Raw genomic sequence first — 14,782 nt, 5'->3', positions numbered from 1 at the left:
ACCACCCAGGGACCACCCAGGGACCACCCAGGAACCACCCAGGGACCACCTAGGGACCACTCCAGGGACCACCTCAGGACCACCCAGGGACCACTCCAGGGACCACCTCAGGACCACCCAGGGACCACCTCAGGACCACCCAGGGACCACCCAGGGACCACCTCAGGACCACCCAGGGACCACCCAGGGACCACTCCAGGGACCAGCTCTAGGGAAGACTCTTGTTTGAGGCAGAGCTAAAGAAAGGTTCTTGCCCCTGAGCTTCTGCCCCAGGACTGTCGTCTTGTGAGTTAGTGTCTCAGCTCTGCCTTCTACAGCACGCCCCTGTCACAGTGGGATCATTTCTCAGGTAAGGGCTATGTGTCCTTATCAATAATGTGCCCACGTGCATAGTGTGCACAGGAAACTAACAGGTGAGTGCCTTGTAGGTTTGCAAAACCCGTAGAGTATCGGACTATGTGCTTGAAAATACAGAATCTCTCCTGTCCCCAACTTACAGTTGATGCTTAGTCTGGTTTCTGAGGCTGTAAATCTTCTCAAGAGGAGGCTGAACGAACACCTTTCTCTCACCAGGGTCGGCCAGGGCTCCGACTGCTGACCTTCTGGTTAGTGGCACAATACTTAATGCGCTAAGCCATTCTTTCTTTTTCTCATCATGTATATGTACTTGTGTGTGAGTAGACTTATATGAATGCACATACATATAACATGCATGTGTGTGCGTATGTGTGTACACATGTACATAGACACTTTGTTTTAGGAGCCCTGGCTGTGTGGCATGGGACCTATCAGGCTGTAGAGGACAGCTCAATAGTAGTTTGCTTCCACTAGCTGCTCCATGAGAAGGACAGTCTTTTCCCACCAAGATTTACTGCTGGGGTAGGGGGAGGTGCTGTAAATCAGAACTGACCGACAGTAGAGGAGTTTATGTGGACTTTAGGACCTCTGATGGCTTATACTTTTACACAATTGCAGTCAAAGTGACTATCTGGTTTTCTGTGACATCTTCTAAATACTTCAAACTGCTACATACTTCAGACTACAATATTCTCTTCAAGATGATTTGTATTTCTGCTGACAGTGATCCATCCACTTGTTTTACAGACACAGTGCATATCAGTAAGGATCCCTGGTGGCCTAGTGTATAACTCATCTGTCAGCTAACTGAAAGGTCAGAGTTCAAATCCACTACCCCTCCATCAAAGGAAGATGGGCAGTCTCCCCTCACAGACAGTTCAACCTGGGAAACCTGGTGATGGGTTTGCTGTGAGTTGGAATCAACTGGGCCACAGTGGGATATGATCTTCAGTGTCCATTTCAGCTTGTCTTAAGCTATTCTTAAGCTATTGGTGCTTGTCAATGCGCTGCTGACATCCCATGCTCCTCTGAAGATCTCCAGGGGTCAAGGCCACAGTGAGCATGCTTTCTGAAGGCCCGTGGGGTTGGGAGGGGGGGGCTGGGGGACACCGGTTCTCATGGGAAAGCTTGGGAACACCAATAACCAGAAGGGAACCAAGCATGGGACGGTCACACTCACCTTCTCCAGGCCGTCAATCTCATCCGGCAGCAGCATGAACATGCACAGGTCGTGGTTCTTGTAGGGAATCCCCAGGATCTTGGCCTGCCAGTCCTCCAAGCGGGCGAAGAGGAAGGAATGACACTGCTTCATCATCAGCACCGGCTTGCTGGTGCTCTGCAACACACGGATAGGGAGCTCCAGCGTCACAGGAGGCCTGAGACCACTAGGTGGGCTCCCCAGAGTAATGGCCCCTGCTAAAGCCCAGCCCTTCCTGTCTCTGTCAGACAGCACTGCAGTTCCACCCTGTATGATCTGTGTCTGATGTTTTACTGTGGCTGCCGTGGCGTAAGTGGCCGGATTCTTGTTTTCCATACAAGAGATTTGGGGTTGGTTCCCGGTCAATGCAGCTCATGTGCAGCTACTACCCATCTAGATGCAAGTGGAGGTCTGTGTGTTGCTCCGATGCCGAGCAGAATTCCGCAGAGCTTTCAGACTACGGTTTACCGAGAAGAGAGGCCTAGCGGCCTTCTTCACAAAGTCTGCCAATGGAAACCTCAGGGTCCCAATGCTCAGTGAGGGTGGGTGGGGGGCAGGACTGGGCAGTAGATCCTTTCACAGTGCATGAAACGGCTGTGAGATGCTGACAGTATGACAACTACACGTGTGATAAGATGTGAGTCTGGACTTTACACTCTGTGTGTAAGCCTCTCACGAAGTCTGAGAAGTGAGAGAGAGGAAGACCCTCAATGAGAGGGATTGACACCGTGTGTGCAGCAATGGGCTCAGGTGTGTCAGAGAGCGTGAGGACGGCACAGGAGCGGACCAGGTTCAGATCTGTCCTTCACAGGGTTTCCTCTGAATGATTCCCAACAGCGTCTAACAACAGCATATACCTTAGTCAGCCAAAACGTCTCCTCCTTGGTGTCTTCTTTCAGAAACGCCCTGTCCCACTGTCCTTTAAAGTAAATGGTGTTCACCAGCACCAGCTTCACCGTATTGTTGAGTGAGCCCTCTGGGAACAGGTCCTTGATTTTTTCTGCAACAGAGCAAACACAGTGTGCATATGACTGAGGGTGTGAAACACGGTGTGATTGAAGGAATGTGTGAAACACGGTGTGCATGAATGAAACAATTTTGTATGCAACTAATATAAATTTTAAAAAAGAACAACAATGAAAATGGTTTCTCTTTAAAACGTCGATCAATGTTGCACGGCCATGTTCTCCCTGGAGTGCCTGGTGGGTTTGAACAGATGACCTTTCAGTTCACATTCCAAGACATAACGCACTAGACCACACGAGGACACAGGGCTCCTCACTAAGCACACAGTAAGTGTTAATTATGAGTTCTTGTTAATTATTGCTCACTCGGGATAGCTGACACCAGATATTTAGAGATTACATTTTTTTATTTTTAAAGGAGCTGATTCTTTTGTCTTGTGTTTTCAGTCCCTCTCACACTAAATAGAGATCATCTCCGCCTTTTACCATCAGCTCCTTGATAAGCCTCACTTTTGTGTCCTTTCATTTTCTTATCTCTGACCTGAGGTGAACTTTAAGAAGAAAAACACTGTGAAGTAACAGAGGTCTCCATGACAATTGAAATAAAAAATGATTTCATATGAACCTCACTCACTGAAGTGGCCACTTTAACATCCGTCTCTGGTGAATTCTTTGTGCTTGGTTCATACTAGAGGGTGGGGGTGGAGTGCTGTGTTAAGTTCTTGGCTGTGAACGAGGATGAAAGCTGTCATATCCCTGAGTGATGTTCACCTGACGATGAGGCTCAGGTGGATTCAAGTGCAACAACAGGTGACCTACAGGTGACCACAGGTAGGAAGCATTTCCATGTAGGGGCTCAGATTGAGACAGAGCATGTGTGTATATGTAAACAGACACATGCCTGCAAGCACACACATGTGCACACATGCACATACATTAATATACATGCACACATGCACAGTTTTGCACGTACATATACTCACAGAGAGAGAAGATTTTAAAAGAACGTACTCTTGGAACCGTCTTTCCTTGACTTTAGTTTTCATTTTGCAGAGGGAGTAATGGACCAAAGCCAAGGCAGATGGAATAGCTTTAGCTTTGTGCAGCCTGGTGGCACGGAGATTCCCCACACCTTCTGTACTGAAACCCCAGGAAATGGGAGGCATTAAAAGAATGCTGTGGAAGAAGTATGCTTTGCTTGGCTCCACAGTCAATACTCTTGGCACCAGCAGCCAGGAAATTAAAAGATGTATTGCTATGGGAGAGTCTGCTGTTAGGGACTTCTCCAGGGTACTGAAGAGCAACGGTGTGTCTCTGGAGACTAAGGTGCGTCTGATACAGGTCATGGTCTTTGCAATCACTTGTTATGCATCAGAGAGTTGGACAATGACTAGGGAGGATAGAAGGAGAATTGATGCCTTTGAGCTGTGGTGCTGGAGAAAAGTATTGAGTGTACCTAGACTGCTAAGAAAACAAACAGATTCATCCTGGAGAGGGTTAAACCCGGCTGCTCCTTGGAGGCAAGGATTCTGAGGCTTTGCCTGACATACTTTGGACATGTTGTGAGAAGAGACTGGTCCTTGGAGAGGGACATCATGCTTAGAAGGGTGGAGGGACAGCGCAGGAGGGGAAGACCCTCTAGGAGGTGGATTGATTCAGTGACTGGGGTAATCAGGATGGGTGTGTCGGAGACAGTGCAATTGGAATAGGACAGAGCAGAGTTTAGGGGTGTTGTACACAGGTTCGCTATGAGTCGCAAGTGACTCGACGGCACATAACAACAGCAATAGGAAGGAGATAGGCCTCATTTTGTAAATAGTTGCAACTCACTTTTTACTTGCAAAATATTTTTGTAATCAAGATTTCTGGGTAACAAAGAAAAATAAAAGGTGTCATGTAAAGGAAGAGATGTGAACGTATGACAAACATGAGCCCAGTTTCAGGAGTGTCGGGATATTATGATCCACAGTCAGTTGCAAAGAATCTTCTACAAAGTGTGTCTACATGCTTGGCTTAGTGCAATTTCCACCTCCAGTTCCTCCTGGCTTTCTCCACATCTACTCAGACCATTCCACCAGACCATCTGCTGTGCCTGGCCCTTCTAGGAAAGCCCACCTCAAGCCCCTCTCAGAAAGCTTGTATCCTCCGGCCCAAAGGGCTGTTCACCTCAGTCCTAGGCATCCACTCCCAACAATCACTATGAAATATTTTCACAATGACCAAGACACACAGTATTCTACCTTTGGTTTGTCTTTCCACCCAAGAATTAATCTTCTTTCGGCTTTCATCAGCTGCATTCATAAAATCAACAGGCTCCAGAGTAGCATGATAGTATTTTTTAACATAATCTAAATATTTCTTCAAAAGAAATGGAAAAGGAAGAGGAAGAGGTTGAAATGTTCATTTATCAATTGGCAACATCTCTACATGAATGCGTCTTGATGCCAGAGTGAGGAATAATATCATGAGCACAGAATCTTGGACTCTTTATTATTATTATTATTATTAATATTATTATTAATGAACATTTACAGATACTTTGGATTTCCATTCATTCATCATTGCACTTTTCTCCCTGATCACATTATGCATATGTTCATGTCGTAGGGAACACTCACTGTGACACTGATGTGTCCAATGTGATAATGGTCACCCTTGGTGGACAGTGTTTGGAGCTCCCAAATTCAAACAGGCTTGGGCGCAGGAGTGGCATGGTGTTGCATGGCGGATGCAGGAAACTCACCTGAAGGAAGAGGTAAGTCTTTTCCCCAAACAGCCGGTTGACAATTGTCAGCTCATAATCGTTGGTGGGCTTGCTTATATCAGTCAAAAACATGTGCAATTGGTGATGAATCTCTTCTGCATCCTCAGTCTTCAAAATCCAACAAAAAATCTAATAGGTTATCTAAACCAAAGAAAGGATTGATTCCTCCCCACACGGACATGGTGACTGAGCCTTCAGACTTCAGTTTGACAGCCTGTGTGACCCCTTGAATGGCAGGTGGCATTTTATAGCTACCTCGTGATTATGGAAATCATGAGCAAGCTTCCCTCCACAGAGAAGTCCTCTCTGCCTGCCCACATCACAGATCTTGCCTCTCTGAGTCATGTCACAGTTTTGATCTCACATAATTGCCCTCTAAATGTTTCACAGGCTTTGTTCTTAGCTGTACGTAAGGCCCTCAGCACTTGGGAATTGTACTGTTTACTCAGATACTTTTCGTCTACTCCACAGCTTGAAAAATGCCCTACTAGACAATGGATTAGATGAGTAACTCCTTAAACTTAGGTGTTTAAATCTGATTAAAGATTGTTATTTTAAAATTAAACTCAAATTTAAATTAAATAAAACAAAGTCTAAAAAAAGAAAAGTATCTCAAGCTTGTGTGAATGGTAATTTCTCAGAGGAAGTAAAATTGACTCCTGTCTCTGAGGAAATCTACATGGATTTTTCTGGCTAGTCCACTGTAGGACCTGTAAATTTCCTGACTGAGGATGTGCTGAGGCATAGCCCATGGCTGACCCAGATAACTGCCGTGGAACAGAGATGTGTGTCATACCCTGGCCATTGAGTGACACTTCAGGAGACTCTGGGGATTCACTCACATGATGTAAAAGAAGACTCAGTTTGGAACTGAGCATCTGTCTTGGATTGAATTGTGTCTTAAAAAATTACATGGCATGTAATAATATGTTATATAAACTATGTAATGATCCCTAATGAGCTCATAAACTGAATTATTGTAAAAAGATTAAGGGTGGAAAGGAGCCTCCCTAATCTCATCATGGTCCTGACCCCTGAGTATGGAGAATTTCCCTAGGGAAAGCCGTAAAAGATTTTATGTCATTAGAGATAAAACAAGAGGAAAACAAGTAGAAATACTGGGGGCAGGGGAGGGGGGACTCTCATTACCAAGAAGAAAGAGTCACCAGGAGTGGAGGACATCTGTTCTGACCCAGGTCCCTGAGCTGCTGGGAAGCTCCTTGACATAGTGAAAGAACAAGATATGTAAACATCTCCAAGAAACACCCAGCCTCCTGATGCTGAAGGAGACATTCACCTTTCTCCAGAAATGACAGAGACAACCTTCTCCAAGAGCTTCATTCAACCTTGAAATTGCATGTCTAGCTTCCTAAACTCTGGTGGCCTAGTGATAAGAAGCTGCACTACAATCTCAAAGGCACATGGTTCGGACCCACCAGCCACACCACGGGAAAAGGATGGGCAATCTCTCTCTGTGTAGCAAACTGCCTCTGAAAACCCACTGGAGGGCCAGTTGCATTAAAATATGAAAATGGTAAGACAGAAGCTAAATATTCTAGGAAGGAGGAAAGTTGCTGAAATCCAAATATTCTAAGATGTGTATACCTGAACTGCACACTAATCTTCTGAACAAAAAAAGGAGAGAGCTAATCATTAAAATGGTTTAATAACTAAAGTATAGTCATTCAAGAGTTCTAGGTAAATAGTGCACGGATTTCAAATCAATAAAAGTGAGGAAAATTATTAAAACAACACACACATAATTAAAAAAAAGATTAGAAAAAGAAAGAATGATCAAACAGAAAGCCTCGAATAATCTGCTGGAGATAGTTCTAATCTCCACACATCAGGAATCACAATTTTCTGTAAAAGAACTAAGTTTTTCCATTAAAAGATAGAATCTCAGAAAGAACTTTTAAATTTCATTTAAAATTAAGTTTTAAATTAATAGTGACTAGGGATGATAGAAAGAGAATTTATGCCTTTGAGCTATGGTGCAGGAGAAGAGTGTTGAATATACCATGGACTGCTAGGAAAACAAACAAGTTTGTTCTGGTGAGGATGAATCCAGAAAGTTCCCTGGAGTCAAGAATTCTGAAGTTTCATCTGACATAATTTGGGCATGTTGCAAGGAGGGACCAGTCCTTGGAGAGGGACATCATATTTGGAAGAGTGGAGGGATGGCACAGGGGAGGAAGACCCTCGATGAGATGGATCGATTCAATGATTGAGGTAGTGGGAATAGACATGTCGGAGACAGTGAGGTAGACACAGGATAGAGCAGGGTTTAGGGCTCTTGTACATAAGGTCACTATGAGTCGCAAGAGACTCAAGGACACATAACAACAACAACAACAATGTTAAAAGGAATATTTAAAGATTAAAATACAAGAGTTAAAAATAAAACAATAAGATATACTAGAAAAACATCAATCAAAAATTTGTGTAGCTATCTTTATAAACAATAAAAAATGCTTAAAGCATAAGACAATGTTCACACTGGTAAAATTTAACTCACTAAAAAGATATGGCATTTTTAAAAGTTGATATATATAAATAACATGAATTGAAAATATAAGTAAAAAAATAAAAGTAAAAATCTGCAGATGTATAGAAAGAAGAAATCATTAAAGCAAGTTAGGGGATTTTTAGCACATTTCTCTACCAAAACTAAAAACTCAAGGCCACAAAATTATTGAAACAAGTTAGAAAACTTGTGCAACCAGAGTGAGTGTTAAACTCTAAGTAGTATGAAAAAAAAAAAAAACCCTAGAGGCATCAGTGAGAAAATACTCATTGTACTTTAACCATACAGAGAATATTCATGAAAATTGACCATTTTCTAGACAATACCAAAAGTGTCAACCATTTTCAAAGACTCAATACCTCATAAAAATTACTCTTTATTATATAATCTTAAGTCAGAAATCAGAAAAAAAGTTACTCAGATTCAAAAATAGATAGATACCAGCAGTACTGTATGTCCCTCTCTCTATGTAACGAACAGGTCTATTTGTGCTCTAAGGTAAATAGGTTGTGTGTGTCGTTGAGTGAGAATGACTCCTAGCTCACATTCTAGAGAGTTTTCAGAGACATTAAATCCCCAAAAGGAGACTGCTTATCCTTTTTCACATGTAGCAGCTGGTAGATTCGAACCATGTGCATTTAGGTTGGCAAAGCAGTTCCTTACCACTAGAGCAGTGTTACAAAAACAGTTTGATAATATCTAAAATTTTTGAAGATGCATACCAGTCTACTTCCCAGATATATACTCTACCTTAGCAATCACAAAAAATGTGTGTGTATATGAGACAACACTGAAGAGAGAAAAAAATCTATGGTTTTGAATTGTGATTCTGGCAATGAATATTGAATATGCCCTAGACTGCTAAGAAAAATAATAACTAATCTGTCTTGGAAGAAATTCAGTCAAAATTCTCCTTAGAAGCAAGAATATTGATATTTCATCTCACTTATTTTGTATATGTTATCCTGAAGGGTCAGACCTTGGAGAAAAACTTCAAACCTTAATAAAGTTAGACACGTAAAGAAATGCTCAAAATCACTGACAATGAGAGAGATGCAAATCAAAACCACAGTGAGATACCATCTCACCCCAGTAACAGTGACAAAGTTTAACAGTACAGCAAGCAATAAATGTTGGAGAGGATGTGGACATGTGAGAACTCTCATACACTTTCAGTGGGATTATAAAATAGTGCAACCACTCTGGAAGGCACTTTGTCACTTCCTTAAAAAGTTGAACATAGAAAATCCATACGATCCCCTACTATTCAACATATATTCCACTACTAGGAATCTACCCCAATGAAATTAGAACTGAGACACAAGTGGAGACTTATAGCAGCATTATTCACTATCACAAGAAAATGGAAATAGCCCAAATGTCCAGTCACAACTGAATGGATTGAGAAATTGTGGTACATTCACACAATGGAATACTATGCAACACTCAGGAACAATGATTTCGGGGGTGGGGGGAACCCTACATATCTTGGAAGAGACTGAGAGCATTTTGCTCAGTGAACTAATTCAGCCTCAAAATGACAAATCCTGCTTGAGATCATTATTGTAAAAATAGAAAGATAATTAGTAAAACATGAATGAGAACCCAAGGGGGGAAAGGGTAGGAGCACAGGGATAAGGGTTGGTAGGGGTGAAATCACAAGGTTTCACAATTTGGTGGGTGAAAGAAGAGAGTAAAGGAAATAGGATCTGGCGGGGAACTAAAAAGACTAGGTAATGATGGGCGAAGTCCAATGGTGATTAATAAACCATAATGCATGGGAATGATTGTATGAAACACAATGCGAATGAAGTATAGTGTGAAACACAATGTATACAAACTTTGTAAGCAAACCAATAAAAAATTTATAATCTTAGTGAAGTTATAGAGTCATCAGAAAAGAGGAAGACCCTCAACAGGAAAGACTGACACAGTAGTTAAAATCACGCACTTGAGCACAACAGAGATTATGCGGAAGACAGAGGGTCAAGCAGATTTTCCTTCTGTCACACAGTGTTACTGAGTTAAAACTGACCCAACAGCACCCAACAATAACAACAGAGCAACATTGTGTCCATTAGAAATAGAATGCGAACCACCTAGATAATCTGACATTTCCTAGTAATCACATTTTTAATCCTACTAAGAGGCAGATAAAATTGAGTTTATACTTGGGTCCACTCAGTATCCACTTACATAGCCTTCATGTTGGATAGGACACAGCTAGACAGACTCAAACTGGAAGACTTGCATAAAAAGATTCATTTCAGCTCTATTTTAAGAGAAAGAATAAAGGGGTGGAGGGAGGGAAAGAGAAGCAGAAGAAAAGAAGGGGGTGGGGCTTAGGACACACCAACCAGCAAGATAAATGTATACACACCTGTGAAAATGAATCAACTACAGCTATAAGTATCCTTCTAAAATAGGTCCATTTTAGGAATAGAAACTAATAATTTAAAAGTTACTGCATGTAACAAAAATGATAAGTGTATGGGAATAATGAACATTATTATAATAATAGAATGTCCTCAGAGGAGAGGATGGAGGCGTGACCGTGACAAGCAGAGGACATCAGATTATTAACCACCTCTGTCTTCCGCAGGGAGGAGAGGGCTAGTGGGTGCCCAGTGCTTTCTTCTTTATACTGTGTACTTCCATTTTATCACCTATTTTTGAAAGTGTGCTTTAGAATATTGTGAGTGAATATGATATACATTTCCAACTTGCCTTTGGGAAAATCACTTTATTCCTCTGTTTCCTTGCCTATTCAATGAGGAAATGAGAGCAGATGGCTCCTAAAATAGGTCCCAGTCCTAACATTGTACAGTCAGCCACTCTGTTCTCCTCGTACCCCTGTCACACCCAGGAAAGTTCTGAGGAGTGAACGAAGCAGCCCCATAGGCGTGCCCTGCCCTAAGCTGACACCCAGCCCTCCCTCCAGGTGCCAAGCCTTCCTCCCAGGAGCAGGGCACCTGTCCAAGTGCTGTGCCTTCTGCTACTGCATGGACGGTTGTATATGGTCTCCATGTGCGTAGGATGGAAAGTATGCTGGAACCCCTGTGTCCTCCACTGAGTGAGGAGTGGAGTGGCTGTCTGACCCAGCTCTGTTGTGCAAACCCTGAAGGGACAGCTGGTTCCATCCAGTCAGCTGAGCCGCCCACCCGCTGCCACCTCAGGATTGTGACATGGACCGCATAGTCACAGGTGAAGGCTGCAGCAGGGCACTGGCTCCTGTTGGCACAACCGTGCTCTCCAGAGAGTTCTCACCAGCCCTGGCCTCAGATGGCCATTGTAGGGAGAAGGGCACTGGAGGGAGGAGAATCCTGGGCTCGAAGGTGGATCTCCTAGGAAGGCGTTTGCTCTGCACTAACATTTTTTTAAAATATAATATCCCTGATTTTATTTTTGTTTCATTTTGTTTTGCCTTAATGAAAATAGAACCTAGTAATATTAGAACCCATGACACCATCACCGGACCCAATTCAACAGCAGCTAATAGCAATGAAAACGGCCACCACTGGGTGAGTTTCAGCATGTTCCAGACACTGCTGGGTACTTTACAGACACTAAAAGAAAATGTAAAGCACATTCAGTGTCACATAGCTACAAAAGTGCCTGAGACGGTTTGAAACAGAAATCTGCTGAACTCCAAACCCATCCATCTCCGTCATGGCTACCTTCACCCTGGATGTCACCAGTCTACCTCACAGTAGTTACGTTCCCTGCAAGTTGCCATTTCCAAAGCATGGCGGTCATTTTTTGGAAGTAGATTTGCAGGCTTTTCTTCCAAGCCATCTCCAGGAAGACTCAAACCGCCAACCCTTCAGTCAATGGTCAAGAATGGTAACCTTTCCACCACCAAGGAACTCTGTCATAATAATGCATAAAAACCCAGCTGTCTAGGCAGCTCCAACTCACGGGGACCCAAGTGTGTCTGAGCAGAGCTGTGCACCACAGGGTTTCAGTGGTGAAAGATCAGAAGTCAATCACTAGACTTTTCTTCTGAGACAACTCTGGGTGGACCAGAGCCTTCCGTCTCCCATTGAGCACCTGAGATCATTGGCTGTTTCCACTGAAACAGTCTTAACTTTCTTAATATTAAGGTTTTCCACTGTCAATAGATTCCCTTAACCCTCCTAACATTAAGGGTTCATCGTTACCACGTAATTTTAGCAATGTGATTCAGTCGCAAAGATCACTCCAGTTGGGCAGGAAGTGTGAAGAATCCATTCTCTTTTCCACAAGCTCTCCAAGCCTTTCCCCAGGAAGACCACACCTAACAAGCCAACCACACCAAGTGCTTTGCAACCTGGCTCCCCACCTTTTCATCAGCTTTTGCTTTTGAGTTTTCTGTATCTTTCTCAGGATAAAACACCTGAAAGAGAAAGAAAATAGCATGGTAGCAGGTGGCGTGGAGAAAAGCACACAAAGAATCCACGGGAAAGGAGGTGTTTGTCCAAGAAACTTCACTGGTATATGGCTCACCATTTTCCCTTGGAGAAAACACACACACACACACGTGCACGCACGTGCAACGGCCTGGGTTATCCATTGATCTCTTCAGAGAAATTACATGATTATTCCTCCATTCGCCTGCCACCAGTGTAGCCTTTGTACCATGGTGATGTTAGTTCCTGTTGGACTCACAGTGGCCCCTCATGTGCAGACATGAAAAGGTCAATGCCAAGAGATCATGAGCAGAACTGTTCCACTGGGGTTTACAAGGCTGTGACCTTTCAGAAACTGGTAACCAGGCCTTTCCTTAAGGACCTCTGGGCGTGTTTGAACTGCCAACCTCCAACTCTTAATCCAGAGTTTAACCATTCGCTCCACCAAGGCCTCTAATTTATACTGTGGTGGAGATTAAGTCACCTCTCCCAGTAGATTTTGTTCCTGACACTTTAGCTCTAATTATGAGATTAGTGGCTTGGACGAGGCCACTCACCCAGTCCCCACCCGAATGTCACATGTCAGGAAGCAGATGATGCGATGGCATCTAGACAGGGAAGAGACCTCCATGTGAGACCTGACATTGCTCCCTCTCTCCATGGTCTTACTCAGGCTCCTGGCCCCAAAGTTAAGCTAATATTGGAAGGGTGACCCTGAGGAAGAAGGCTGTGAAGGTCGAGGTCCCGATGTCCTACCTTCTGCAGCTGGAGAGCTGTGGGCCCTCTGGTGCCCAGCATGATCATGCCAATGGTGGTGGAGATGCCCACAGGTGAGAAGAAGACATTGCCATCCTTCGTTTTCTTCAGCTCTCTGAAAAGGTCAATGCCAAACCGAGCGTTTGCCGCCCCAAGTGAATTCATGACGACTCTGTAAAATCCAGAACAGCAACAACAATCAAAGCAAAGTGAGACCTTTCATATCCTTTTTTAGTTGCTCTGTGTTGGAGGCAAACAAGTCTGGAGGAACAGAAAAGGTTAGCATGCTTGACTGCTAACCAAGTCAACATTGGTGGTTTGACTCCACCTCGCTGCTTCCGGCCGAGTGATACTAAGGAAAGCTGACGGAGAGTTGTTTCCTTTTGAATGATGGAAAACTGACGGAGAGTTGTTTCCTTTTGAATGATGGAAAACTGACGGAGAGTTGTTTCCTTTTGAATGATGTGTTGGTGAAGAATGCTGAATGGACTGTCAAAGAACAGATACATCTGTCTTATAAGACAGATGTGCAACCTGAGTATTCCTTAGGGACTGGTTGGTGAAATGTTTCTCACATATTTTGAGCATGTTGTTGGGCATGAGATTGTCCCTGGACAAAGGACAACAAACTTGAAAAAGTAGGGTGTCCGCAAAGGACAGGAAGACCCTCTGAAAATGGGTGGATGGGCCCACTGACTTCACCAATGGGCTTCAGCACAATGGAGACCGTGCAGGACTGGACAGGGTTTCATCCTGTGATGCCCAGGGATACTGTGGGTCAGAGCTCATATGAGGAGCCCAACAGCAGCAGAGCCACCAGGGAAAAGAGAAGACAAGCTACGGCTGCCACTAGGGGCTCAAACAAAAAAAAGGCTGTGAGGACGCCACAGCGCTCGGCAGGGTTGTGCTGTTTTACGTGGAGTCACCATGAGTCAGACCCAATTCACCAGCACCTGTGACAACAGAGGTGCATCAAAATACAGGCCAAAGAATCAGCTGCTGAAAACCCTAGAAGCAGGTGTTGCTCAGACACACATCCCAGCTGCCTTCAGGGCCATTGGTCTGTGTTTGGGGGTTTTGTGAGGGGCACGTTACCTCATCTCTCCTTTTTCACATTTGTTCCAAAAGCAGGGACTTGTGAACTTGTCAGAGAAAGGATGCTGCCCCCTCCTCAACCCTGCTCTCAGTTTCTCTTGAGGAGAAGCTTCCGGAGTCTGACAGCACTGAGTGTTTCCTGTTCCAATCTCCCCAAGGCTGGGGTTGACCTTTAATGATTTTCTTCTCTGTCAGAACCTGTCTGTATTTGCCTAGAAGTCACCTCCGCCACAAAGTGTGCTTCTCAGCAGTGAGGCCTCCTTCCCCCAAAGGCCCAACTTGTCGGGCTGGCCGTGTGGCCAGAGGGGTCTCCAGTCCATGCAGTGTCATCTTGTGCAGCCCTGAGAATTCTAAAGCCAACATTTGGATGTCCATCTGGCACTCTACTAATTGATCAAAAACAGTTCAGAGTGTGGCAGGGAAGATGCAGCCTCTCCAATTTCACTCCCTAACTGTGGAAATGAGACTTTGGGCTGATTTTTCTTAAAGGGCAATGACACGTGTCTAGCAGGGAGGTATTGGAGTGGAGGGAAATCCAAGGGGTTTTTACTTATATGTATTTTCTATATAGTTCCAGCTCCTGCAGAGTTCATGTCATTTCTAGTCTCTTTTCTTTCTGTCTCTCTCCCTCTCTCCCTCCCTCTTTCTCTCCCCCTCCCTCCCTCTCCCTCTTGCTCCTTTTCTTCTTCTTCTTCTTCTTCTTCTTCTTCTTCTTCTTCTTCTTCTTCTTCT

The 14,782-nt window shown here is 44.0% G+C and overlaps 1 protein-coding gene across 1 annotated transcript in view; it reads right to left on the bottom strand.

Annotated features, from left to right (window-relative positions):
- SERPINB13 (serpin peptidase inhibitor, clade B (ovalbumin), member 13) overlaps positions 1-13,120 on the bottom strand; it is a 14,743-nt gene extending 1,623 nt beyond the window's left edge. Inside the window, exons 1-6 of the mRNA XM_006892733.1 lie at positions 12,956-13,120; positions 12,121-12,186; positions 5,264-5,386; positions 4,761-4,878; positions 2,413-2,555; positions 1,538-1,693 (exon numbers count right to left, since the gene is read on the bottom strand). Of these exons, the coding sequence (XP_006892795.1) occupies positions 1,538-1,693; positions 2,413-2,555; positions 4,761-4,878; positions 5,264-5,386; positions 12,121-12,186; positions 12,956-13,120 (771 nt within the window). The remainder of the gene's footprint in view (positions 1-1,537; positions 1,694-2,412; positions 2,556-4,760; positions 4,879-5,263; positions 5,387-12,120; positions 12,187-12,955) is intronic.
- Between the last annotated feature and the right edge of the window lie 1,662 nt (positions 13,121-14,782).

This window comes from Elephantulus edwardii, unplaced genomic scaffold, assembly GCF_000299155.1.
Source record: "Elephantulus edwardii isolate Elephantulus edwardi_28Jun2011 unplaced genomic scaffold, EleEdw1.0 scaffold00118, whole genome shotgun sequence".
In the NCBI taxonomy this organism is placed as follows: Eukaryota; Metazoa; Chordata; class Mammalia; order Macroscelidea; family Macroscelididae; genus Elephantulus; species Elephantulus edwardii.
The sequence above is the reverse complement of the archived record's forward strand: the minus strand, read 5'-3'. Positions and strand labels throughout refer to the sequence as shown.